This window comes from Labeo rohita, chromosome 1, assembly GCF_022985175.1.
Source record: "Labeo rohita strain BAU-BD-2019 chromosome 1, IGBB_LRoh.1.0, whole genome shotgun sequence".
Taxonomy (NCBI): domain Eukaryota; kingdom Metazoa; phylum Chordata; class Actinopteri; order Cypriniformes; family Cyprinidae; genus Labeo; species Labeo rohita.
In genome coordinates, this window is record NC_066869.1 from 29,699,901 (window position 1) to 29,726,783 (window position 26,883).

Below are 26,883 nucleotides of genomic sequence, written 5' to 3' on the forward strand. Positions count from 1 at the left end.
ACAGTATTTGAATTTTTGGATAAGGTAACCCTTTAATATTGAATGAATATTGACACTAATACTGAATGGTTTTGATCTTGAATGGTGAGAAATACATATATATATATATATATTTTGATATGGTGATAAAACTACATGATGGTACAGTGGATTAAAAATTAAAATTTTGCCTCTAGTTCTGCTATGACACTTTTTCTTGTCAAATTATACCTGGATCATTTGCCACACTGAATTGCAGTAGGTGTTACAGTATGAGCAGGGAAGTGATGTGTGAGTGAATGTGTGAGGATGTGTGGGCATGCATGTGTGTGTTATGAGCCATTATGAGCCTGTACAGGAGATTAAGACTAGATGAACATTTCAAATTTGCATCAGCTCTCAGAGGGAGTAAATGAATCAGACAGATTAACAAGTGATAACCTGAAACCAGTGGATGAGCACTAAAAGTGAAGGAGCAATGCTACAGGCAAATAATAAAATGGAAGATAAAGATGATGAAGGATGGCAAAATAAATAGTTTCATCAACTTTTAAACAAGAGGGAAAAATACATCACATGTTGACATCAAAGAGCATGCAACTGTGTCAAAAATTTGGTTGCAAAAATATAGTAAAAAATAGACAGTTTACCTTTTAGACTTTGGCTTATCCTGATGTTTATGTGTTGGGTCAGCAGTTGTATTTCAATGTTAAATCTGTGTCCTGAAGCAAGATCCACTGCCCAAAACATCTTGGATGGCAGGAGGGTGAGTACATTTTCAGCCAATTTTCATTTTTGGGTGAACAAGTTACAACAAATAATTCACTTTAAAATGTTTGTTCCTTAACATTAAAAAACAAAAAAGAAAGAAAAGAAAAAAAGACAGAATTGCAAGAAAAATAGACTGAATTCTGAGTTTATATCTTGAAATTCTGACTTATTTCCTCACAATTACAAGTTTTCGTTTTCAAGTCTTTCTGCGATGGTGCACTTGATGAAGAATTAAGTTCATGAACAGAAACACACAGACTGCAAAATACACTACCAGTCAAACGTTTTTTAAACAGTAAGATTTTTAATGCTTTTGAAAGAAGTCTCTTCTGCTCACCAGGCCTGCATTTAAACAGTAAACTTTAGAAATATTTGTACTACTTAAAATAACTGTTTTCTATTTGAATATATTTTAAAATGGAATTTATTCCTGTGATTTCAAAGAAGAATTTTTAGCATCATTACTCCAGTCACATGATTCTTCAGAATCTTCAGAATCTAATATTCTGATTTGTTGCTCAAAAAACATTTATTATTATTATTATTATTATTATTATTATTGTTGTTGTTGTTGAATTTTGAGTAGAAATTTTTTTCAGGTTTCTTTGATGAATAGAAAGTTCAGAAGAACAGCATTTATCTAAAACAGAAATCTTTTGTAACATAATAAAATGTCTTTATCGTCACTTTTTAATTTAAAGCATCCCTGCTAGAATTAATTTCTATAATTTCTCCACCCCAAAAAAAAAAAAAAGCTTTTGAATGGTATAGTGTAAAAATGGTTATCTTTGGATCTTTCTATTTCTCAAGAATCCTGAAAAAATTACTCAACTATTTAAAAAAAAATGTCTTGAACAGCTAATCAGCATATTAGAATGATTTCTGAAGTATCATGTGACACTGATGACTGGAGTAATGATGCTGAAAATTTAGCTTTGATTACAGGAATAAATTAGATTTTAAAATATATTCAAATACAAACCAGTTATTTTAAATAGTAAAAATATTTCACAATATAACTGCTTAAGTAAGGAAGCCTGTGTGCATTAATGTGTACTCCAACTGTACAAAGATTTTTATGAAGGAAATTAAATATCCTGCAAATTTTTCCGACTTTGAAACATAGCCTACTGCCACATAAAACTCGCGATAACCTAAATAAGACCTACAGATAATAAAAAATGCTTAAACTTAATTAAATATTGAGGGTGCTTCAGAAATGGGTGAGTGTACTCTGGACTCAATGCACATTCATTTTTACGTAAATTTATGTCCGGTCCATTTCTTTTTCAAATGTGAATCCCGCATAAGTATGCGGATGTCATTCCTGAAACTGTGCAGCGTGTATGTGGCTGAAAAACAAAAGTTTTACATAAATTCTGAATGGATTATATATAGCCTAGAAAGAATACAAAGACCACTTCTTTTATAATCACTAAAAAGCTGTCCCTCGTCTTTGTTAATCATAATCTCATTAAGTTTTGTTATAATGAGAGAATTTCGCAAGCTTGCAAAACTCGGCACTGGACAAAAACTCTGGTGTTTTGAGCAGTTTGTGGTTTCTAATTTAAACCCACTCACTGACCATTACGTTCACGAAATCAACAGATATGTCTGTGATTGGCTATATTGCTTAATACTGCAAAACAAAACAAAACCAAAACACATACACACACACGTTTGTTTTTGTGAATTGTGGGGACTTTCCATAGACTTCTATAGTTTTTATACTGACAAAGCGATATTGTCTATACCCTAACCCAACCCTAAACCTAGCCCTCACAGAAAACATATTTGCATCATTACACTTTTAGATAAACATCATTTACTATTTTTAATAATTTTTTAACATTGTCAAAAATTTCAGGTTTTACTATCCTTGTGGGGACATTTGGTCCCCACAATGTAGCAAAAACAAGAACACACACACACACACACACACACACAAAAATGTAAATAGAAACCTCTTGACACTCTCCAGAGCGCAAATGCAAAAAATGTGCTGGATAGTTTGCCAGATCTGTTTTTCCAATATGATAGTGAATAGAGAATTTTTTCCTGTGGGACTCGAGCACCCACGGGATCGGTGCCTATGGTCGTAAGCAATTCACTGCAAGGGCAATAAAATAAAGAGTGAGAAAAGATTACAAATCTATTCAACTTATCACTATTTTATATATTTACTACTTTATTTTATAAATGAAAGTTTCTTCAAAGCTCTGAAAGTACTGGAAACTTTTGCTGTGTTCCCTTTTGTTTCTATAACTAAAATGGACTTTAAAATGCACTTTAAAACTGCAATAAAGGTCAATCTGGGGGAACACAAAGACACAAATGTTTTGATCGGGTCCTTTTTACATTTGCACCAGCCTTGAATAGTCTGGCCCAAGTCTAGACTGGAAAACAGTCTGGTTTTCATAAAGAGGTCTGCAGACATACTGATATGACCTTAAGCACCTGGACACCTTAACAAGTTTCTTGCAGGGGCCAGAAAACTTACAAAGGAACAAAATATTCAGATAAATTATTTGATTTTAATACTTTCATTGTAACTTGTAAAAGAATGGTTCACCGAAAATGAAAATTTGCTGAAAATGTACTCACCCTCAAGCAGTCCAACATGTAGATGAGTTTGTTTCTTCGTGAATATTTAGCATTATATAATTTTCTCTCTAGTGGATCCTCTGCAGTGAATGGGTGCCGTCAGAATGAGAGCCCAAACAGCTGGTAAAAACATGACAGTAATCCACAATTTTTCCACATGACTCACAAAAGTTCATCAATTATGGTCTTGTGAAGCAAAAAGCTCTGTGTCTGTAAGAAACAAAGCCATCATTAAAGTCCCCCTGAAGTTTTTTGGCGTTTAATATGAAAGCTAGTGTGCTCCAAAACAGTGACAAAATTCACATTAAGCATTCAAAACTTACACTCTCTAACTTCTAACTTTCAACAATTTTGATGACAACACGCTGCACTTTAGCATCTCATCAAACTTTGTCCAATCAAATGCTCTCTAGATTCCGAAGCGTCCAGCCCCCTACACTATGAATAGCTGTATAAAGCTGAGGCTGAAATCGGTCACTTGTTGACAGAATTTGTATTTTTTTGCACAGTGAATGTACAGACTATATAGGGAATAGGGAACGATTCAGAGTGTAAATATGCATCCTGCTGGGGCGACACGATAACAGGGAGCGGATCATATGCGCGAGTCAGCGCAAACCACAAAACGTATCGGACACATTTGAATTCTACACAGAATGCTATTTTCTATATAGATAATGTGATATGGATGAGATTGTGGCTGTCATATGCTGTCCAATCCGGCTTTACCCAGCTCAACGGCTCTGGCCCAAACTGTGATATAAACAAAACACTAAAAAAAAGGAGATGTGACTGTTTGATATGTCCTGCTCTGTCTTCCTAATTCAGTTTAAATTACATTATTAATAAAATAACGCTGCATGTTTCAAAGCACTTCCGTGGACCTTTAAGACGATTTTAACTCTAAACAATTGCTAATAATCCAGTCGATAATCACAATACACTTCCTCCACAAAATGATTGATTTGTTTCATATGAACACACAGCTTATTACCTCACAAGAAATTAACTGAACAAATGAGAACAAATGAGACACATTTTATTTTTTAATCAGGAACAATAAAAGCAACTCTTCTCTTTATTTGTCTGTGAAGGTTAAGTTCTCATCATCATTTTTTTTTTTTTTTTGAATAGCATTGTCCTTGTCCACAGGAGCTGGCAAACTGCTGTCTCATCTCATTTTTGTCTGAGTATTTATCTACACCTGAATCATTTGCATAAATACATTTGACTGGATGAGATGAAATCAAGTATGTATTTGAGAAAGCTGGCGTATCTGAATCTCCAGACAAGTCTTGAACATGCTCCCTCCAGTCTAGATCTGAACCTCAGATTGCTAATTGATGACCTCAGCTTGCTGTTGAACTCACCACGGAGTTCTCTGATGTATCGAGCAACACAGCAATTTCATCAGAATCAATTGGAGAGCCATAAAAAATGATTGACTTTCTACTAGGTGTTTCTGAACCTTACAAGCGAAACGGTAGAGCTGTAAACTAGCTTTGTTTTCTCGAAAATAATAGCTGTATCTCATTTCGAAGGCTGTGCCCTCCAGGTCGCATTTGTTGGCTGCATATATGATTGAGGATGCCTCATTTCAGAAAAGTAACCATTATAAAACAGACTCTTATTCCTTGCGAGATGTAAATTATTGTAATTTCTTTCTTACTTTGGAATATAATTGTTACTTTTCTCAAATGAAGCAGCCTCATTGACGACAGACGTAACCTCAGGAGAGCGTAGCTTTCAAAATGAGACGCAGCAAATGTTTAATCAACATTTAAATCAGCAAACATCCAACGGGAATACAATTCCAAAGAGAATCTGAGAAATATCAGTATTCCATGTCTGCTATATAGTCTCTCTGACATATTATGGAAAGAGAATGGGATGAGAAACACACACACACACACACACAAACGCAGACAGCAGTGGGGTCATGTATCCCTACCTAGATTTTAAATTTAATTATGGATCCAAATTTCAACCTCAGAAGACACCACAGCATTTGCTGATGCTTTTAAGTCAGTTACAGTGAATTCAAGTTACATTTGATCAGTTTATGTGTTCATGGAAGTTGAACCCATGACCTTAGCATTGCCATTGCTATGGTGTCATGCTCACTTAGAAAAGCTACATTAAAATCTTAAATTAGGTCTACAACAAAATGTTTGTATTGGGATAGTTGACACAAAACAAAAAAAAAATATTCTGCTATCACACTATACATATTCAATATATGTATATTCATAACATAGCCTATATGTATTCATACAACATATTCAAAAGCCACACGCTTATGTAAGGAAAAGACAAAAAAAAAAAAAAATAGAATTAGAATGTCAGATTCAAACTTGCAAAGAACTGTGAGATGAAAAGACACAATTACCTTTTTTTTTTTTGAAACAAGCCTCCATATCTTTAAAGGAGTCATCAACTGCCTTTTTTTATTATTTTGTATAGTTCTCTGAGGTCAACTTATGTTATCAAAATTTTTTTTACATCAAAAAACAATTTAGAAGTAAGAGGCTACACTGTAAAGAATGACTGTGAACGTAATGCTAAAAAAAACTACACTTTTTTAAATTTGATGTTTTTTTGTTGAAATAAATAACTTTGTTGTTGTATGTTACATTTAATGTTGTTGAATTAATGTTTATTGCATTATTTCAGTTTCAAATTGTGTGTTACCATGATGGTGATTAGTGTTTGTGTGAATGACACTGTGCACCTTCTATGTTAATTTTTAAAAGCTGTGTGTGATGACCTTTGGTTCATCATGTGACTCTCTTCATCACCTGCTTTTGGTGGTTATCAGTGTATTACAAAGGTACAAAACAGATTTCAGTACTTCAATAGCTTGGTACATTATATCAGTTAATTAAATTACTGTATTTACCTGTAAATTTAAATAAAAACTGCAAACCGTTAAACGTTGCTACCATATTTTTTTGTGGTAAATTCCGGCAACCACAGCTGCCATTTTTTTTTTACTGTAAATTTTACAGAATTTTTTTTACAGTGTATTTTCTGTCCTGTTTTGACCCTCCTCATTGGAACGCTCTGGTTAAATGTTTGTATTGAGATAGCTGACGCTATCAGCTAAAAAAAAAAAAAAAAAAAAAAAAAAACAAAACAAAACACTATTACACTACATTTAACATATTCAATTGCCAGACAACACACTTATGTAAGGAACAAATAAAAAGAAACTCACAATTCAAACTTTCTCACAAAAAGACAAAATAGTCAGTCAGAATTTGAGAGATACAAACATGCAATTCTGAAAAGAAAGGAACTGTGAGATGAAGTCACAATTCAACTTATAATGTTATCAAGATTTTTACATGAAAACATCATAATTTAGAAGAAATGGGCGATTTTCTGTCTTGCTTTGACCTCCCTCGGTACACTCTGTTTAAATTGTTGTATTGGGATAGCTGATACAAAAAAAAAAAAAAAAAAAAAAAAAAAAAAAAAAAACACCAACTATTACACTATATTTAAGGGATTAGTTAACTTCCAAAATATATTTTTTTTTAATTTACTTACGCCCATGTCACCAAAGATGTCGTTCTTTCTTCAGTCGCAAAGAAATCAAGTGTTTTTTAGAAAAACATTCCACGATTTTTCTCCATATAGTGGACTTTATGGTGGCCAATGGATTGAAGGTCTAAACTGCTGTTTCAGTGCAGCATCAAAGGGTTGTACACGATCCCGGCTGAGGAATAAGAGTCTTATCTAGTGAAACAATAGGTCAAAAAACAAAAAAATAAAAATAATGTACTTTTTAACAACAAATGCTCGTCTTGCACTAGCTCTTAAATGCGCATGCACATCTTCACACATTTTATAATCACATTGAAAAGGCCATGCATGGTTAGTTCTTTATCTGCATTCTTCAGTTCAAAAAGGTAGGGTAGGGTGAAAAACTTTGTCTCATTTTCTCCTCCAACTTCAAAATCATCCAACATCATTTACTTTTTTTTTTTGTACAGGGCGTTTGACTTTCTTTGCACGTTCACTTTGTAAACACTGGGTTGTTAACTCTGCCTATAAGAAAAAAAAAAATTCAAGCCTTTTTCTCACAACAGGACAAAATAATCAAAATGTGAGATTCAGACTTGGAATTCTGAGATGAAAGGAACTGTGAACTGTGTTTTTTCTGTGGCGGAAACAAGCCTTCATATCTTTAAAGGAGTCATGAATTGCCTTTTTCATTATTTTGTACAGTTCTCTGAGGTCAACTTATAAATGTTATCAAGATTTTTTTTTTTTTTTTTTTACATCAAAAAACTAATTTGGAAGGAATAGGCTATTTTCTGTCCCGTTTTGACCCTCCTCATTGGGATGGGATAGTTGACAAAACTAAACAAAACAAAAATCAATGATCTGTTACGGTAGTGTAGGGAGGAGACAGCAGGTATAATCCAAATTTATTCAATTTAATAACAACAACAAAACAGGATGAAGGTGTACACAACATAAATATAACTGTGACCGGAAAACCAAAGACTAAACAGAATGGGGTTTAAATACATGGGCAAATGAGGGAGTTAAATGATAAACAGGTGTGTGAAATAATCAATTAACTTAACAAGGAAAGGAACAAGACCAAAAAAAGGAAACAGGAACCAAGATAGAAGTAAAACACAGAGACATAACCTTGTCCATAACCTTGACACTATTACACTATATTTAACATATTCAAAAGACAACACACTTGTGTAAGGAACAGAGCATAGAATAAAATAAAAAAAAATAAATAAAATTTTTTAATAAATCTCACAATTCAAACTTTTTTTCAAAAGGACAAAATAGTCAGAATTTGTGAGATTCAAACATGCAATGTTTTTTTTTTTTTTTTTTTTTTTATTCCGTGGTGGAAACAAGCCTCCATATCTTTTTTATTATTTTGTACAGTTCTCTGAGGTCAACATATAATTTTTCACATTAAAAGAAAAAAAAAAAATTATAATTTAGAGCTTAGCACAGCCAGCATGAGGACAGAGCTTAGCACAACCAGCATGGGGACAGAGCTTAGCACAGCCAGCATGGGGACAGAGTTTAGCACAGCCAGCATGGGGACAGAACTTAGCACTGCCAGCATAGGGACAGAACTTAGCACAGCATGGGAACAGAACTTAGCATGAGAACAGACCCTAGCATAGCATGGAACAGAACTTAGCATGGGAACAGACTCACCAACAGCAGGTTACCACATTAATACAAGACAAGAGACAATGGCAACATGAGGGCTAATTATACCAAACAAAGAGGGTCACATGACAAGAACAAACCAATGAGCAAAAAGACACATGACTAGAACAACCAATGAGAACATGACACATTGAACTAAGGGACCAATAACAGAAACACATAACGGCAATGGAAGCAAGTCACAAACAGCATGAATCAAACTACAGCACAGACTAGAGCTTAGCACAGTCAGCATGGGGACAGAGCTTAGCACAGCCAGCATGGGAAAACAACTTAGCACAGCATGAGAACAGAACTTAACATATCATGGGGACAGAACCTAGCATATCATGGGGACAGAACCTAGCATAGCATGGGAACAGAACCTAGCATAGCATGGGGACAGAACCTAGCATAGCATGGGAACAGAACCTAGCACAGCATGGGGACAGAACTTAGCATGGGAACGGACTCACCAAAAGCAGGTTACCACATTAATACAAGACAAGAGACAATGGCAACATGAGGGCTACTTATACTGAAGAAAGAGGGTCACATGACAAGAACAAAGCAATGAATAAACACACATGACCAGAACAACCAATGAGGACATGATGCATTGAACTAAGGGACCAATAGCAGGAACACATGAGGACAATGGAAGCAAGACTAGAGCTTAGCACAGCCAGCATGTGGACAGAGCTTAGCACAGCCAGCACGGGGACAGAACCTAGCATAGCATGGAAACAGAACCTAGCATGGGGACAGAGCTTAGCACAGCCAGCATGGGGACCGAGCCTAGCATGGGGACAGAGCCTGGCACAGCCAGCATGTGAACAGAGCCTAGCACAGCCAGCATGTGGACAGAGCCTAGCACAGCCAGCATGTGGACAGAGCCTAGCATAGCCAGCATGTGGACAGAGCCTAGCACAGCCAACATGTGGACAGAGCCTAGCACAGCCAGCATGTGGACAGAGCTTAGCATAGCATGGTAACAGATCTTAGCATAGCATGGGAACAGAACTTATAAACACATGCTTAGCATAACATCAAACTACAGCACAGACTAGAGCTTAACACAGCCAGCATGTGGACAGAGCTTAGCACAGCCAGCATGTGGACAGAGCTTAGCACAGCCAGCATGTGGACAGAGCCTAGCACAGCCAGCATGTGGACAGAGCCTAGCACAGCCAACATGTGGACAGAGCCTAGCACAGCCAGCATGTGGACAGAGCTTAGCAGAGCTAGCATCGGGACAGAGCCTAGCACAGCCAACATGTGGACAGAGCCTAGCACAGCCAGCATATGGACAGAGCCTAGCACAGCCAGCATATGGACAGAGCCTAGCATAGCATGGGAACAGAACTTAACAAGGAAACAGGCTCATGGGACCAATAGCAGGAACACATGAGGGCAATGAAAGCAAGACACAAACAGCATGAATCAAACTACAACACAGACTAGAGCTTAGCACAGCCAGCATGGGGACAGAGCCTAGCAGAGCCAGCATGTGGACAGAGCCTAGCACAGCCAGCATGTGAACAGAGCCTAGCATAGCATGGGAACACAACCTAGCATGGGCACAGAGCTTAGCACAGCCAGCATGTGGACAGAGCCTAGCACAGCCAGCATGAGGACAGAGCCTAACACAGCCAGCATGGGGACAGAGCTTAGCATAGCATGGTAACAGATCTTAGCATAGCATGGAAACATAATTTAGCATGGGAACAGAACTTAGCATAACACATGCTTAGTGTAACATCAAACTACAGCACAGACTAGAGCTTAGCACAGCCAGCATGGGGACAGAGCTTAGCATAGCATGGTAACAGATCTTAGCATAGCATGGAAACATAATTTAGCATGGGAACAGAACTTAGCATAACACATGCTTAGTGTAACATCAAACTACAGCACAGACTAGAGCTTAGCACAGCCAGCATGGGGACAGAACCTAGCACAGCCAGCATGGGGACAGAGCCTAGCATGGGGACAGAGCCCAGCACAGCCAGCATGGGGACAGAGCCGAGCAGAGCCTAGCATGGGGCAGAACCCAGCACAGCCAGCATGGGGACAGAGCCTAGCAGAGCCAGCATGGGGACAGCACAGCCAGCATGGGGACAGAGCCCAGCACAGCCAGCATGGGGACAGAGCTTAGCATAGCATGGTAACAGATCTTAGCATAGCATGGGAACAGAATTTAGCATGGGAACAGAACTTATCATAACACATGCTTAGCATAACATCAAACTACAGCACAGACTAGAGCTTAACACAGCCAGCATGTGGACAGAGCTTAGCACAGCCAGCATGTGGACAGAGCTTAGCACAGCCAGCATGTGGACAGAGCCTAGCAGAGCCTTGCATGGGGACAGAGCCTAGCACAGCCAGCATGGGGGCAGAGCTTAGCATAGCATGGTAACAGATCTTAACATAGCATGGGAACAGAATTTAGCATGGGAACAGAACTTATTATAACACATGCTTAGCATAACATCAAACTACAGCACAGACTAGAGCTTAGCACAGCCAGCATGTGGACAGAGCTTAGCACAGCCAGCATGTGGACAGAGCTTAACACAGCCAGCATGTGGACAGAGCCTAGCACAGCCAGCATGTGGACAGAGCCTAGCATAGCATGGGAACAGAACCTAGCAGAGCCAGCATGTGGACAGAGCCTAGCACAGCCAGCATGTGAACAGAGCCTAGCATAGCATGGGAACACAACCTAGCATGGGCACAGAGCTTAGCACAGCCAGCATGTGGACAGAGCCTAGCACAGCCAGCATGAGGACAGAGCCTAACATAGCCAACATGGGGACAGAGCTTAGCATAGCATGGTAACAGATCTTAGCATAGCATGGAAACATAATTTAGCATGGGAACAGAACTTATCATAACACATGCTTAGCATAACATCAAACTACAGCACAGACTAGAGCTTAGCACAGCCAGCATGGGGACAGAACCTAGCACAGCCAGCATGGGGACAGAGCCTAGCATGGGGACAGAGCCCAGCACAGCCAGCATGGGGACAGAGCCGAGCAGAGCCTAGCATGGGGCAGAACCCAGCACAGCCAGCATGGGGACAGAGCCTAGCAGAGCCAGCATGTGGACAGAGCCTAGCATGGGGACAGAGCCCAGCACAGCCAGCATGGGGACAGAGCCCAGCACAGCCAGCATGGGGACAGAGCTTAGCATAGCATGGTAACAGATCTTAGCATAGCATGGGAACAGAATTTAGCATGGGAACAGAACTTATCATAACACATGCTTAGCATAACATCAAACTACAGCACAGACTAGAGCTTAACACAGCCAGCATGTGGACAGAGCTTAGCACAGCCAGCATGTGGACAGAGCCTAGCAGAGCCTTGCATGGGGACAGAGCTTAGCATAGCATGGTAACAGATCTTAACATAGCATGGGAACAGAATTTAGCATGGGAACAGAACTTATCATAACACATGCTTAGCATAACATCAAACTACAGCACAGACTAGAGCTTAGCACAGCCAGCATGTGGACAGAGCTTAGCACAGCCAGCATGTGGACAGAGCTTAACACAGCCAGCATGTGGACAGAGCTTAACACAGCCAGCATGTGGACAGAGCCTAGCACAGCCAGCATGTGGACAGAGCCTAGCATAGCATGGGAACAGAACCTAACATAGCATGGGAACAGAACCTAGCATAGCATGGGAACAGAACCTAGCATGGGGACAGAGCTTAGCACAGCCAACATGGGGACAGAACCTAGAACAGCCAGCATGGGGACAGAGCCTAACACAACCAGCATGTGGACAGAGCCTAGCATGGGGACAGAGCCCAGCACAGCCAGCATGGGGACAGAGCCTAACATGGGGACAGAGCTTAACATAGCATGGGAACAGAACTTAGCATAACATCAATCTACAGCACAGACTAGAACTTAGCACAGCCAGCATGTGGACAGAGCCTAGCACAGTCGGCACTGGGACAGAGCCTAGCAGAGCTAGCATCGGGACAGAGCCTAGCACAGCCAACATGTGGACACAGAGCCAGCATATGGAGCACAGCCAGCATATGGACAGAGCCTAGCACAGCCAGCATGGGGACAGAGCCTAGCACAGCCAGCATGGGGACAGAGCCTAGCATAGCATGGGAACAGAACTTAACAAGGAAACAGGCTCATGGGACCAATAGCAGGAACACATGAGGGCAATGGAAGCAAGACACAAACAGCATGAATCAAACTACAACACAGACTAGAGCTTAGCACAGCCAGCATGTGGACAGAGCCTAGCACAGTCAACATGTGAACAGAGCCTAGCATAGCATGGGAACACAACCTAGCATGGGCACAGAGCTTAGCACAGCCAGCATGTGGACAGAGCCTAGCACAGCCAGCATGAGGACAGAGCCTAGCACAGCCAGCATGGGGACAGAGCTTAGCATAGCATGGTAACAGATCTTAGCATAGCATGGAAACATAATTTAGCATGGGAACAGAACTTAGCATAACACATGCTTAGCGTAACATCAAACTACAGCACAGACTAGAGCTTAGCACAGCCAGCATGGGGACAGAGCCTAGCATGGGGACAGAGCCCAACACAGCCAGCATGGGGACAGAACCCAGCACAGCCAGCATGGGGACAGAGCCTAGCAGAGCCAGCATGTGGACAGAGCCTAGCATGGGGACAGAGCCCAGCACAGCCAGCATGGGGACAGAGCCTAGCACAGCCAGCATGGGGGCAGAGCCCAGCATCATGGGACCAATAGCAGGAACACATGACAGAGCCTAGCACAGCATGGGGAGCAACAGATCTTAGCATAGCATGGGAACAGAATTTAGCATGGGAACAGAACTTATCATAACACATGCTTAGCATAACATCAAACTACAGCACAGACTAGAGCTTAGCACAGCCAGCATGGGGACAGAGCCTAGCACAGCCAGCATGGGGGCAGAGCTTAGCATAGCATGGTAACAGATCTTAACATAGTATGGGAACAGAATTTAGCATGGGAACAGAACTTATAACACATGCTTAGCATAACATCAAACTACAGCACAGACTAGAGCTTAGCACAGCCAGCATGTGGACAGAGCTTAGCACAGCCAGCATGTGGACAGAGCTTAGCACAGCCAGCATGTGGACAGAGCCTAGCAGAGCCAGCATGTGGACAGAGCCTAGCATAGCATGGGAACAGAACCTAACATAGCATGGGAACAGAATCTAGTATAGCATGGGGACAGAACCTAGCATAGCATGGGGACAGAACCTAGCATGGGCACAGAGCTTAGCACAGCCAACATGGGGACAGAACCTAGCACAGCCAGCATGGGGACAGAGCCTAACACAACCAGCATGGGGACAGAGCTTAGCACAGCCATCATGTGGACAGAGCCTAGCACAGCCAGCATGGGGACAGAGCCTAACATGGGGACAGAGCTTAGCATAGCATGGGAACAGAACTTAACATAACATCAATCTACAGCACAGACTAGAACTTAGCACAGCCAGCATGTGGACAGAGCCTAGCACGGTCGGCATTGGGACAGAGCCTAGCACAGCCAGCATGAGGACAGAGCTTAGCATAGCATGGTAACAGATCTTAGCATAGCATGGGAACAGAACTTAGCATGGGAACAGACTCACCAACAGCAGGTTACTACATTAATACAAGACAAGAGACAATGGCAACATGAGGGCTACTTATACCGAACAAAGACACATGACAAGAACAACCCAATGAGAACATGACACATTGAACTAAGGGACCAGTAGCAGGAACACACGAGGGGAATGGAAGCAAGATACGAACAGCATGAAAATCAAACTACAGCACAGACTAGAGCTTAGCACAGCCAGCATGGGGACAGAGCCTAGCATGGGGACAGAACTTAGCAACAGCAGGTTACCACATTAATACAAGACAAGAGACAATGGCAACATGAGTGCTACTTATACCAAACAAAGAGGGTCACATGACAAGAACAAACCAATGAGCAAACAGACACATGACTAGAACAACCAATGAGAACATGGCACATTGAACTAAGGGACCAGTAGCAGGAACACATGAGGGCAAGGGAAGCAACACACAAACAGCATGAATCAAACTACAAAATAAAAGGCATGAAAACATGAACATGAAACAAAACCCAAACACAACCCCACATTACAGATAGTTAATAAAAAATAATACACACACACACATATATATATATATATATATATATATATATATATATATATATATTGAACTATTATACTAGATTTAACATATTCAAGTCAGACAACACACTTATGTAAGGGACAGACTAAAAAAAATCTCACAATTTTTTTATTATTCAATTCTGTGCTGGAAACAAGCCCCCATATCTTTAAAGGTTCAAGAACTGCCTTTTTTATTATTTTGTACAGTTCTCTAAGGTCAATGGCATCACAATGTTTACATCAAAAAACATCATAATTTAGAAGCAATACAAGTAATTCTGTCCTGTTTTGACCCTCTTCATTAGAACACTCTGTTTACATTTTTGTATTGGGATGTTTAACATATTTAAAAGCCAGAGGAATAGACAAACAAATAATATTAACTTTCCCCTTTTGTCTTGATTTGTGTCAATATGAGAAAAACTGTAAACTGCAGCAGTTTGTACCTGGAGCAACATATTTCAGGTTTTACATTGTCACATTTTTCCCATGAGACCGGATAAACAGCTGCTTAAATGTGAGCCTTATCTGAACTGTATTTTCAGCAGTTTGTGAATGAGCGCCATGTTAAAGAGTTGGACATAACCCTGCGCATGTAGAGCTAAATGAGTGTGTCAGTTCAGTGAGGGACATCAAGCCGACTACCGGAAACGACGCTCATTAGCGCCGTTCCTCAGAGCTCCAGGGCAAAGTAGTGATCTGTGTTTTCTTACCCTGCATAACTTGAAGGAAATTTGAGTTGCCATCCTAATCTCTCTCTAAATATCTCCTTCTGAGAACGCTGTGGGTAAATAATTCATACTTTATGCTGATGGAAATTCAGTAGGTGCTAAACCGAAGCAAAAAGACAGTGCACGGAATCTGATCAGCTCAGGAAGGTAATTTCTATCAGTGCCATAGGGATCAGTTTGACGCAGCTCCAATCAGTGAGCAAGTCCCGGCGCACTGTTGCCAGGGACCAAACAGATGCTTTTATCTGATCATTCGTCATTATGGTGTGTGTATGTGAATGTGTTTGTAAGGCCAAATGATAGATGCTGTCATTGTGTCTGGTTCCTATTTACAAAGCAATGGAATCTGCTATGACGAATGTTCGCTCTTGTGCACAGTTCCGGACGGATGTATAGATATTCTTTGCGCTAGTTAAATAAGCTCAAATTAAACACAAGCTGGATTAGGCAACTATTGGTCACCCACACAAATCTCACAAGAGGCACGCTTGAAACGTGTGCTGTTTTGAAACCTTGTAAATACTGCTGTGAGGCTTCTGTGATGATATTTTGACATGCAGCACTTGAAATGTTTAAGCCTGCAGTAAGACGTGTGATTTGGAGGCAGTAGGTTTGTTGTCTTAGTCTATGCATGATTCACATGGACTGCAAAGCAGTAATCAATCAAATTATATTCCTTTGCTGTTTGAGTTTTAAGACAAGCAACTCTGTTAAACCATCTTTCCCAAATGAATGTCCCGTGGGTGTAGTTTTTGTGAAGGTCACTAGGGCATGTCCCAAGTAACTCTTAAGTGGTCCTCATTAATAATTTGTACAACTAATGGATGGGTCAATGATGTGACGCTCATGTTTTGGACTGGATCTATTCATTTATTCAAGAAAATACTTTAATAATGCAATTCATACATACAATGGCTTGAATATACCTCTTCTAGAATTAACATGTTTTTGAAGTCTCAATTAAAATTCTTTTTGATATTTTTGGGGGGCATAAAGTCAAAAATATAGGACAATAAAACTGTCCTGCCATAATAACGAATAGGCCTATGTTGTAACTACTTCATTGCTTATTATTATTTGAAAAACTTGGGAAATATCAGACAATTTGCCTGATAATGATAATGAATAATGATATTTATGAGTGTATAATTAATTAAATTTGTAAAACAAAATAAAAAAAAAAGTATTACCTTGATAAATATTTTTAAACTGGCGTGAATTTCCTTTAAAAAAGACATTTTGTGAATGTAACCACACCTGAAAGAGATTTTTTCTTCTGTTCTGTGATGTACATTTGAGTGTAATGGATTATTCAAAAAATAAAAAAATGTAGGGCGGGGACTTGGTTCTGTGCATTGGATGTTGGTTGGATTTTGAGATGAACACAAACTTGCATGGGTTTGAGAAAATGAAACAATTGGAGTCCTGTATATGTCACCATTAAAAATGAGGAGGTCTAAATAGATAGATAGAGGTCTAACTTTGTATCTCACTATTCAAACTTTTTCTCGCAAAAAATACACAAAATAGTCAACATTTCTGAGATATAAACTTGCAATTCTTGAAAGAAAGGAACTGTGAGATGATGTCGCAGTTACATTTTTATACCATACTGCCTCCATATCTTTATTAAGCATGAAATGAAAATTTTCATTTTTGCAATATGTAAACTCAGAATTCAGAGAAAAAAAGTCATAACTGCAAAAAAACAAAAAGAAAAAGTGTGAATTCTGAGGTTACGTTTACGCTAGTGGATTTTTGTTTTAAAACTCATAACTTTTGTTACCATTACGCCTGTCATTTACACTACTCTGGTGTTTTCAACCCTCGAAAACTGATACTTTAGAAAGCGCTGCAGACCACGTTTTAGACTACATTTACACTATTGTGTTTTTATTTTAAAACACATAACTTTTGTTACGATTACACCTGTCATTTACACTACTCTGTCATTTTCAACCCTTGAAAACTGAGACTTTCTCAAATGTTGCAGACCCTATTTTAAGTTTACACTAGTGCATTTTAGTCTTAAAACGCATAACTTTTGTTACAGTTACGCCTGTCATTTAAACTACTCCGGCGTTTTCAACCCTCATAAATGGAGACTTTAGAAAATGCTGCAGACCCTGTTTTAGGCTAAGTTTACACTAGTGCATTTTCTTGTCTTAAAACATATAACTTTTGTTACCATTACGCCTGTCGTTTACACTAATCCGGTGTTTTCCACTCTCAAAAACTGAGACTTTCGAAAATGCTGCAGATCCCATTTTAGTTTGAAAACTTCAGGGTTGCGTTTCAGTGTAAACAGACCAAACACAGAGACTTTTGAAAATGATGGCGTTTTGAAAACAATAGAAACCTTCACAGAAATTCTGATGGTTTCCACTAAAAATACCATTACAAACATTACAAACCATCAACTTAAAAATGGTTTTCTGTAGTGTGTTTTGGGACTTATTCCATTAAGATTTAGGACAAATTTCCAGTAGAAACCCACAGGGTCCATAACAGTTTCCATTAAAACCAATACAAGTCCCATTTTAACAAGTAAAACCATTACAGATTTTGTGATGGAGTCTATTTTTTGTTGTTGCTGTTGTTTGGTTTTTTTTCAGCAGGGATGCATTTTTGGCTGTGTAGTGTGGATGGAAATCTTTTTTGAAATGCAGTGAAAACACACTAGTGTAAATGAGTTTATATCTTGGAATTATAACTTTCTTCCTCAGAACTGCAAGAAAAATGTAAAAATTGTGGCATTAAAAGTTGCAATTACCTTTTTATGTTTTAATTGGTGGTGGAAACAAGCATTCATACACTTACATTTATTCAGAGTGTAAGGAAAATATATTATTGTGTCTTAACATATTTATCATCGAGCCAGGAGTTTCTGTATGGGGTTTCGAGATTATTTGAAAAATCATAGATTAGCTTCTTCTAATGTTAGCATGTGTTGTGTCCTGCAGGGGGAGCTTCTGAGCCCGTGTCGCTGTAGTGGTTCCGTTCGCTGCACTCATGAGCCCTGTCTTATTAAGTGGATCAGTGAGAGAGGATCCTGGAGCTGTGAACTCTGCTACTACAAATACCAGGTCATCGCCATCAGCACCAAGAACCCACTACAGGTAACTTACCGCTTGCCTGGGCTTATGTGGACTTAGTACAAAAATGCGAAAGCATGTTTCAAAAATGAAAGTACTGTTCGATGAGTTCTTTATTATTTATTATTTTATTTCATATACCTCCTACTCAAAATACCTAAGAGAGACGGGTCTAATGCCCCAGCTACGCACACAGAATCGACTTTAAACAGGTTAGAGCTTAGTCTGACATTATTATGGATTTTTAGATATCTCGGATAGCTCGGAGGATCATATTACTCTTGATTGGCTCATTTTGAGTCAGACAAGACCAATTCAGTGATTTGTTAACTTGAGACTTGATAAGACAGATCATTGAATCAGTGAGCTGTGAACTTCTGCAATCAGATCAGCTGAATTCTCAAATAAATCAGTAAACGTATAGGTCACCCAAAGATGAAAATTACCCCTTGATTTACTCACCCTCAAGGCTTCCAACCTGTGTATATGACTTTCTTCTTTCAGACGAATCGATTATGAGTTATATCTGGCTCTTCCAAGCTTCAACAGTGCAGAAGACGTCAAATAAAGCACATCCATCCATCATAAAAAGTGTCCAACATGGCTCTGGGGGGTAAATAAATGCCTCCTGAAGCGAATCTATGCATTTTTGTAAGCAAAATAACTATATTTTCTTTATAAACAGTGATCTCTAGCTTTGCTATCTATCATGTACATCAATCCGGCAGATGACATAGGATGTAAATGTAGCGCATACTCTGGTGAGAAGTGACGAATGCAGAAGCGCAGAGGAAAGAGTAAAACAAAACACCAGTCATAAATTAGAAATGAGGAGGATTTTGATATAAGTCAAGAGAAGACTGGTTTTCCTTTGCTAAACAAAGAAAACTTTGCTTCCTTTGCCCTTGTAAACAAACCTTGATTCTCAAGAGACTAGCATATTCTATTTGGAGCTTACGCCTACATCCTACGTCATACGTAGGACAGTACAACAGTTAGCGAAAGCTAGAGATTACAGTTTTTAAGTTTTAAATATGGATATTTTTCTTACAAAATGCATCAAGTCACTTCAGGAGGCTTTTATCCCTCCTCCCCTGAAGCCACATGGGACACTTTTTTATGATGGAGGATAAATATATTGGACTTCTTTTGGACTATTGAAATTATAAAGCCATTATAAAGCTTGAACGAGCCAGGACATTTTTTAATATAATTCCGATTGGATTCGTCTAAAAAAAAAAAAAAGTGACATACATCTAGGATGCCTTGAGAGAGAATAAATCATGGGGTAATTTTCATTTTTGGGTTAACTATGCCTTTGAATGTGATTTATGAAAAGAATTGACTTTAAAGAATGATTTGTTCAACAATCAGACATTTTTATCAGGTCTCAGAGCAGGTTTCAAAAAACTGCTTTTTTTTTGGAAATGTAGTGGAGGTACTCATACACAAATGTGATTTATTGATTTGATGTACATTAAATTTCCATATATATATAATATTTTGTCATATGAAGTTTCAAAACACATATATAAAGCGCATACATGTTTCATTTCTGTCCACCACTGGTATTCTTTGAAGTAAACTGCATGGTCAAACATTTGTGGACACCTGAACACGACACCCACGTGTGTTTGCTGAGCAAAGCCATTGGCAATTCATTTCAAAACCATGGGCATTAATAAGGCATTAGCCCTCTCTTCCACTCTTCTGGCAAGGCTAGACGGTGGAACACGGCTGCAGGGAACATTGCTCTCATTCAGACAGCAGAGCATCAGCGAGGTCAGACACTTATTTTATACGATGGAGCCTACCTCACAGTCATCCCGAAGGTGTTCAGCGAATTTCAGGTTGGCGTTTTGTGAAGGCCAGCCAAGTTCTTCTATACTACAGTCAGTAAATTATTTCCTTATGGATCCCACTTTGTGCAGAGAGCATCATTATGTTGGGAAAGAAAATAGTATGTCCCATTTTTTGGATTTTTCATGGCTGTATGAAAACACAGCCATGAGAAGACGATGTTCACAAACTTTGGCCATATAGTGCATTTCTGGTTACCATAAATGAGATATGACTATGGTAGTCATTCAGCACTGTGATGTAGCCATCTGATCACTGTGCCATTGTACCACCACAATGTTAAGAGCAGTAGCAGTGTGTTTATCCTATTTCTTTCATACTGTATTAGCTCAAGTAGTTTATATGCTTTTTGAGTTCAAAGCTTCTGCTCTCACTGATTTTACTTTCAGACTTTTTTTATTTTCTTTTGATCTGACCTTCAGATGATAAATAGGCGATTTTTCTTTGTTTTAGTTATTTAAAGGTGCACCACAGAACTCTGGCTGTGGTTGAAACAAAATTACAAATTACTCACAGATGTCACATTTATGTCAGTTCTGTTTTGGTTTCTCCCATAGTCTCCCCCTGTTGTTCTGTTGAATTTGGTTTTTTCCTTATTATTGTGTTCACCTGTCCTTGTAATTAGTTACCCTTTATAAGTCTGTTTGTATTTTGAGTTCTCTGTTGGTCCTTGATGTTGTTTGATGGTGTTTGTGGATGTTTCGCTCTGTTCCTGCATGTTCCTGCCTGATTCGTATGAAGATTTATATTAAAGTAATTGTTTGTATCATATCTCGTTTCCCGTCTCGTCCATCCAGCACGCACCATAACAGAAGGACCGACCGAAACAGTTTTTTCCCGGCGTTTTCCCTGCTTTATTTTCTGTTTTTTCCTCAGTGTTTGTTTTTTTTTATTTTTCGTTATGGATAACCCCACCGTCCTCCTTCTCCTCCTGGAGCAGGGGAATCGCTCTCTCGAGGACCACACTAGAGACTTTGTGTACCTCGCTCCACTCACGCACTATCCGGACAGCTGCCTGTGCACATTCTACCTTAGGGGACTTAACACCACCACCAAGGCGCAGCTGTCCGGAGAGGGTCCTCGAAAGAGCATCGTCGACTACATCGAGTGGGTGCTGGTGTCCAGCAGATCTTTGTTGGCCGCGGAGGATGAGACCAGTCCCACTCAAGACCCAGAACCCAGCCTACCAGCATCCCGACACGCGGAGTTTGAGCCCGAGCCCACCGCGGATGACGAGCCAGAGCCACGAGCGACAGAGCCAGAGATCGCCACAGTGCCAGAGCCCTACACGTCCGATCAGGTGCGAGAGCCGGCTACAGCTACCACGACGGGGGAGTGCAACATGGAGCAAGTGAGGGCTATGGAGAGCCCTGCCCACTGCACCACTGCTGGGGGTGAGCTGGAAAACAACTCTGGGGACTTGATTGACTTCTCTACTGAAGTTCTAGAAAATAACTCTGGGGATTTAATAGACTTCTTTACTGAATTATCTACCTGTTATGATCAACCTGCCTGTATGGAATTCCCACCCACCCTCCCTCTTCTACCTATGTCAACGTCTGTCTGGTCACCGCTGTCCCCTGACAGCCCCTCTGCTCACCCTCAGCCCACCACCTGTGCAGTGGGCTCGCCGCGGGTCTGCCAGCTTCCATTGGTGTCATGGCTGGAGGATCCTTCATCTCCGCCTCCAGCCTCAGAGTCCAGAACTCCGCCTCGGCCCTCCGACCCTGCGGCTCCACCACGGCTCTCAGCGCCCTCGTCTCCATCGTCGCCCGTTGGTCCACCAGCTCCACCGGGCTCCCTCGTCTTTCCGGCTCCGCCCTGGTCGGTCGTCGTCCCTCCGTCACCTCAGGACTCTGCTCCTCCGGCTGCGCCTCGTCACTCCGTCCCACCGGCTCCTAAGGACTCCTCCCTCCCTCCGGCACAGCCTCCATCCTCTGTCGCTCCGGCTCCACCTCCGGATCTCCGCCTCTGCCTCGGTCACCAGAGCCTAGGGCTCCGCCTTGGCCCTTCGGATCCTCGGTGTCGCCCTGGATCTTCGGCTCTCCGTCTCCGCCTCGGGCTCCTCCGCCAGCGGCTCCGCCTCCGTCGGTCGGCCCCCTGGAGTCGTCAGCCCTTCCTCCACCATGGCTCCTCCCTCCGTCGGCTCCACCGTGGGTCGTCATCATGGCTGCGGTCTGGGTCTCTCTCTGCTTCTCCTGCTCCGGGTCCCTCCTGTTTCCTCCTTGGCTCCTCCCACCTTCGTCACCCCCCTGGACTGTGTTGTTTCCCTGTACTGTCTGTCCGGCCATGGCCTCCTGAACTCCCCGATCCGCCATGGCCTCCTGAACCGCCCACCTTCCCTTTCTATGTTATACGGCGCGAGACGCGCCTATTCGGAGGGGGGCGTAATGTCACATTTATGTCAGTTCTGTTTTGGTTTCTCCCATAGTCTCCCCCTGTTGTTCTGTTGAATTTGGTTTCTTCCTTATTATTGTGTTCATCTGTCCTTGTAATTAGTTACCCTTTTTAAGTCTGTTTGTATTTTGAGTTCTCTGTCGGTCCTTGATGTTGTTTGGTGTTCGTGGATGTTTCGCTGTGTTCCTGCCTGTTCCTGCCTGGTCCTGCCTGATTCGTATGAAGATTTATATTAAAGTAATTGTTTGTATCGTATCTCGTTTCCCGTCTCGTCCATCCAGCACGCACCGTAACAACAGATTTGTTTTTAACATCAGTTGTGCTTTTTATGGTTGATTTGTCTATGATTTGGGATAAGGCAAGAAGTTGTGAATACTGATCTTTTTATGTACTTGATCAATTTTATTCATTCTTGCTTAAGTATTAATTTAAAAAATCTTACTGAGCCCCAACTTTTGAACAGCAGTGTACATATTTATATTATCATTATCTTTTATTCTGACTGGAAAGTCACTTATTATCTTTTGACTGTCTCAAATCTGATACAATTCCACACAGAACCAAAAAAATGCACTGGACAAAATTATTGGCACCCTTAACTTAATATTTAGTAGCACCCCCTTTGGAAAAAATAACTAAATCAATCGCTTTCTGTAACCATGAATGAGTTTCTTACACCTCTCTACTGGAATTTTGGACCACTCTTCTTTTGCAAACTGCTCCAGGTTATTCAAATTTGAAGGATACCTTCTCCCAACTGCTGTTTTGAGATCTCCCCACAGGTGTTCTATGGGATTCAGATCTGGACTCATTGCTGGCCATTTCAGAACTCTGCAGCACTTTGTTTGTAACCATTTCTGAGTGTGTTTCGGTTCATTGTCCTGCTGGAAGAACCATGACCTCTAGTAGAGACACAGCTTCCTGACATTGGCCACTACGGTGCACCCCAGAATTCTTTGGAAATCATCATATTTCCTGATACCGTTCACACAGTCAAGGCATCCAGTGCCAGAAACAGCAAAGCAACCCCAAGACATCTTCGAACCTCCAGCATGTTTGACTGTTGGGACTGTGTTCTTTTCTTTAAAGACCTCATTTCTTTTTCTGTAAACAGTGCCATGATGTCCTTTACCAAAAAGCTCTACTTTTGTCCACAGTACGTTCTCCCAGAAAGATTGTGGTTTTGTCACATAAATTTTGGCAAACTCCAGTCTTGCTTTTTTATGCCTTTGTGTCAGCAGTGGTGTCTTCCTGGGTCTCCTACCATAGCATCCCTTTTCAGATGGCGACGGATAGTGCGAGCTGATACTGTTGTACCCTGTGTCTGCAGATCAGCTTGAATTTGTTTGGAAGTTAATCAAGGTTCTTTATCCACCATTCGAACGATCCTTCATTGTAATTTTTCATTAATTTTGCTCCTCCGTTCACGTCCAGGGAGGTTAGATTCAGTGCCATGGGCTGTAAACCTCTTGATGATATTGTGCACAGTGAACACAGGAACATTAAGATCTCTGGAGATGGACTTGTATCCTTGAGACTGTCCATGTTTTTCCACATTTTTTTTCTCTCAAATCCACAGACAACTCTTTACACTTCTTTCTTTTCTCCATGCTCAGTGGGACACACAACACAAAGGTTGAGTTAACTTTTAACTGGTTGCAAGTGTGATTACTATATTGCCCACACCTATTACTTGCCACAGGTGTGTCTAAATACAAATTACAGGAACATCACATGCTTGAAAAGCAGTTATTTATTACAACGTTGACAAGGTGCCGATAATTTTGTCCAGTCCATTTTTGAGTTCTGTGTGAAATTTGATCAAGTTTGGCTTTTCTTCTCTGGTTTTTTGTGTTGTTGCAGTGCGAACAAAAACAATAAGCATGTGAATACCAAAACATTTGCAATCGGAACAATTTTCTGTGAGAAGTGTTGAATTTTCTGACAGAATTGCAAGGGTGCCGATATTTTTGGCCATGACTGTATGCAAGTGAATCATGCCCACAGCTAAAGTTTAGCTACTAAACAATAAACACTTAACAAAACAATAATGGTGGATATGTTAGCCGAGTACTAATGTGACTCATGAGACAATACTCTCTCTCTACCGGGTCTTTTACTCCTCACATTAACCTTTTTACTGCCAGTGCAGCAAAATAAACAGCAATTTCATAATGATTATAGCGTCTGTGCGCTACACTATATTCTTTATTATTAAACAAATTAATTCGAACAACGACAGTCTACATTAATTGACACATTCTTAGAAAATAGTGGGTTCACAGCGAATTATCAGAGCTATTTCAGCAAGACAGTAATATTGTAGTTTACCTGGAAACCTAAAGCTGCACTAGGTATACATCACATATTAGCACAAAAAAATAGGTATTTTGAGGACTCAGTTGAGAATGTACACATAACATATCAGTCGTACTTACAGGTTGTGGTTCGGTGATGCTTATTAGTTCAAATAAAGAAGATAGAAGCCAAGATTAGAGAAGCAGTCCTCGGTAAAATGACTAGCACACAACGAAAGGATCGAATTGTATTGCTGTGGTATCATGGAAAAAAAATAATTTTAACCACTGATTCTTCACATCATCATCTTTCGGCAATGGAAAGTAAACAAACTTGCTTTCACAGCACAGAACACCTCGTCTTCTTGACATGATGTAAACACACTAACTAGCGGAGGTTTTTGTGGGCAGAGCAGACCTTTCGTATTTCGAAATTATGCTAATGGTGATTATGCTAATGTGTTACAGAGTGATGTAGATCGTAACAGGCAAAAGATTCGAAAATATAACGACTCGTTAAGGCGACTCTGGGTCGACCCTTTCTTTTGAGAGACAGTATCTTTATGTATAATGCACTTTTTTGATTAACTTTGCAGACTGTTTACATTGAAGGATAACTATGTTACAAACTGCAAAAGAGATATTTTTTTCGAAAACCTGTATGACCTGCTCTTTAATGTGTGCTAACTGTATCTATTAATAATATTGATATGTTTTGTGTCTCCAGTGGCAGGCCATCTCTTTGACAGTCATCGAGAAAGTACAGATAGCTGCAGCTGTACTGGGATCCCTGTTCCTGATAGCCAGCATCTCCTGGCTGGTTTGGTCCTCCCTCAGCCCCTCGGCCAAGTGGCAACGGCAGGACCTGCTTTTCCAGATCTGTTACGCCATGTATGGCTTCATGGACCTGGTGTGCATCGGTAGGTCATTGGATGCTCAATAACTGCAGCCACCTGGCTCAGCAAAACCAATACTGTGCTTCTATGTGTGCTTGTTTACTGGTCTGAGTGTGAAAGGGGGTGGGGGGGCTTCCCTGGCAACTGACATCAGTTGGAACCAGCTGAAAGTGAATAAGACATGTTGAATTACAAGCCCACTTTCCTCTTAAAACATAAGAAAATGTACAAGCAGAACTGAGAGGATTGTATTTTTCAGGCAAGCCACAGGGAGCCATGAGTAATTGCTGTATATTAGCCATTTTCTATGTATCTATTGTATAAAATGCCTAGCAATGGAAAGACTGAAAGAGTGAAAACTTGAAATTGTTTTCTGCAGATGTGATTCAAAGCCACTTCCAGTTCAAACTGGCCACAGTAAACTGGCAGTCACAAAATTAATATATTCAAATCCATAAAATATATAAAACCATTCAAATTTTTAATGACAAAATGTAATGTCTACTAACAATGCTAACTTAAAGGTTCACTTTAAGTTAGCATTGTTAGTAGACATTACATGTCTACTAACAAGTTCACTTCCAGAACAAAAATTTACAGAAAATTTACTCACCCACTTGAGGAAAACATTTCAGGAATGTTTTCCATATAGTGGATTTCTATGGTGCCAGCGAATTTGAACTTCCAAAATGCAGTTTAAATGCAGCTTCAAAGGGCTCTAAATGATCCCAGCCGAGGAAGTAGGGTCTTATCTAGCGAAACGATAGGTTATGTTCTAAAATAATTGACAATTAATATACTTTTTAACCTCAGATGCTCGTCTTGTCTAGCTCTGTGTGAAAAACTCCC

At 40.3% G+C, this 26,883-nt stretch overlaps 1 protein-coding gene across 1 annotated transcript in view; it reads left to right on the plus strand.

Annotated features, from left to right (window-relative positions):
* Positions 1 to 26,883, plus strand: part of marchf4a (membrane-associated ring finger (C3HC4) 4a) — a 60,142-nt gene that overhangs the window by 16,487 nt on the left and 16,772 nt on the right. Inside the window, exons 2-3 of the mRNA XM_051111849.1 lie at positions 18,453 to 18,608; positions 25,866 to 26,058. Of these exons, the coding sequence (XP_050967806.1) occupies positions 18,453 to 18,608; positions 25,866 to 26,058 (349 nt within the window). The remainder of the gene's footprint in view (positions 1 to 18,452; positions 18,609 to 25,865; positions 26,059 to 26,883) is intronic.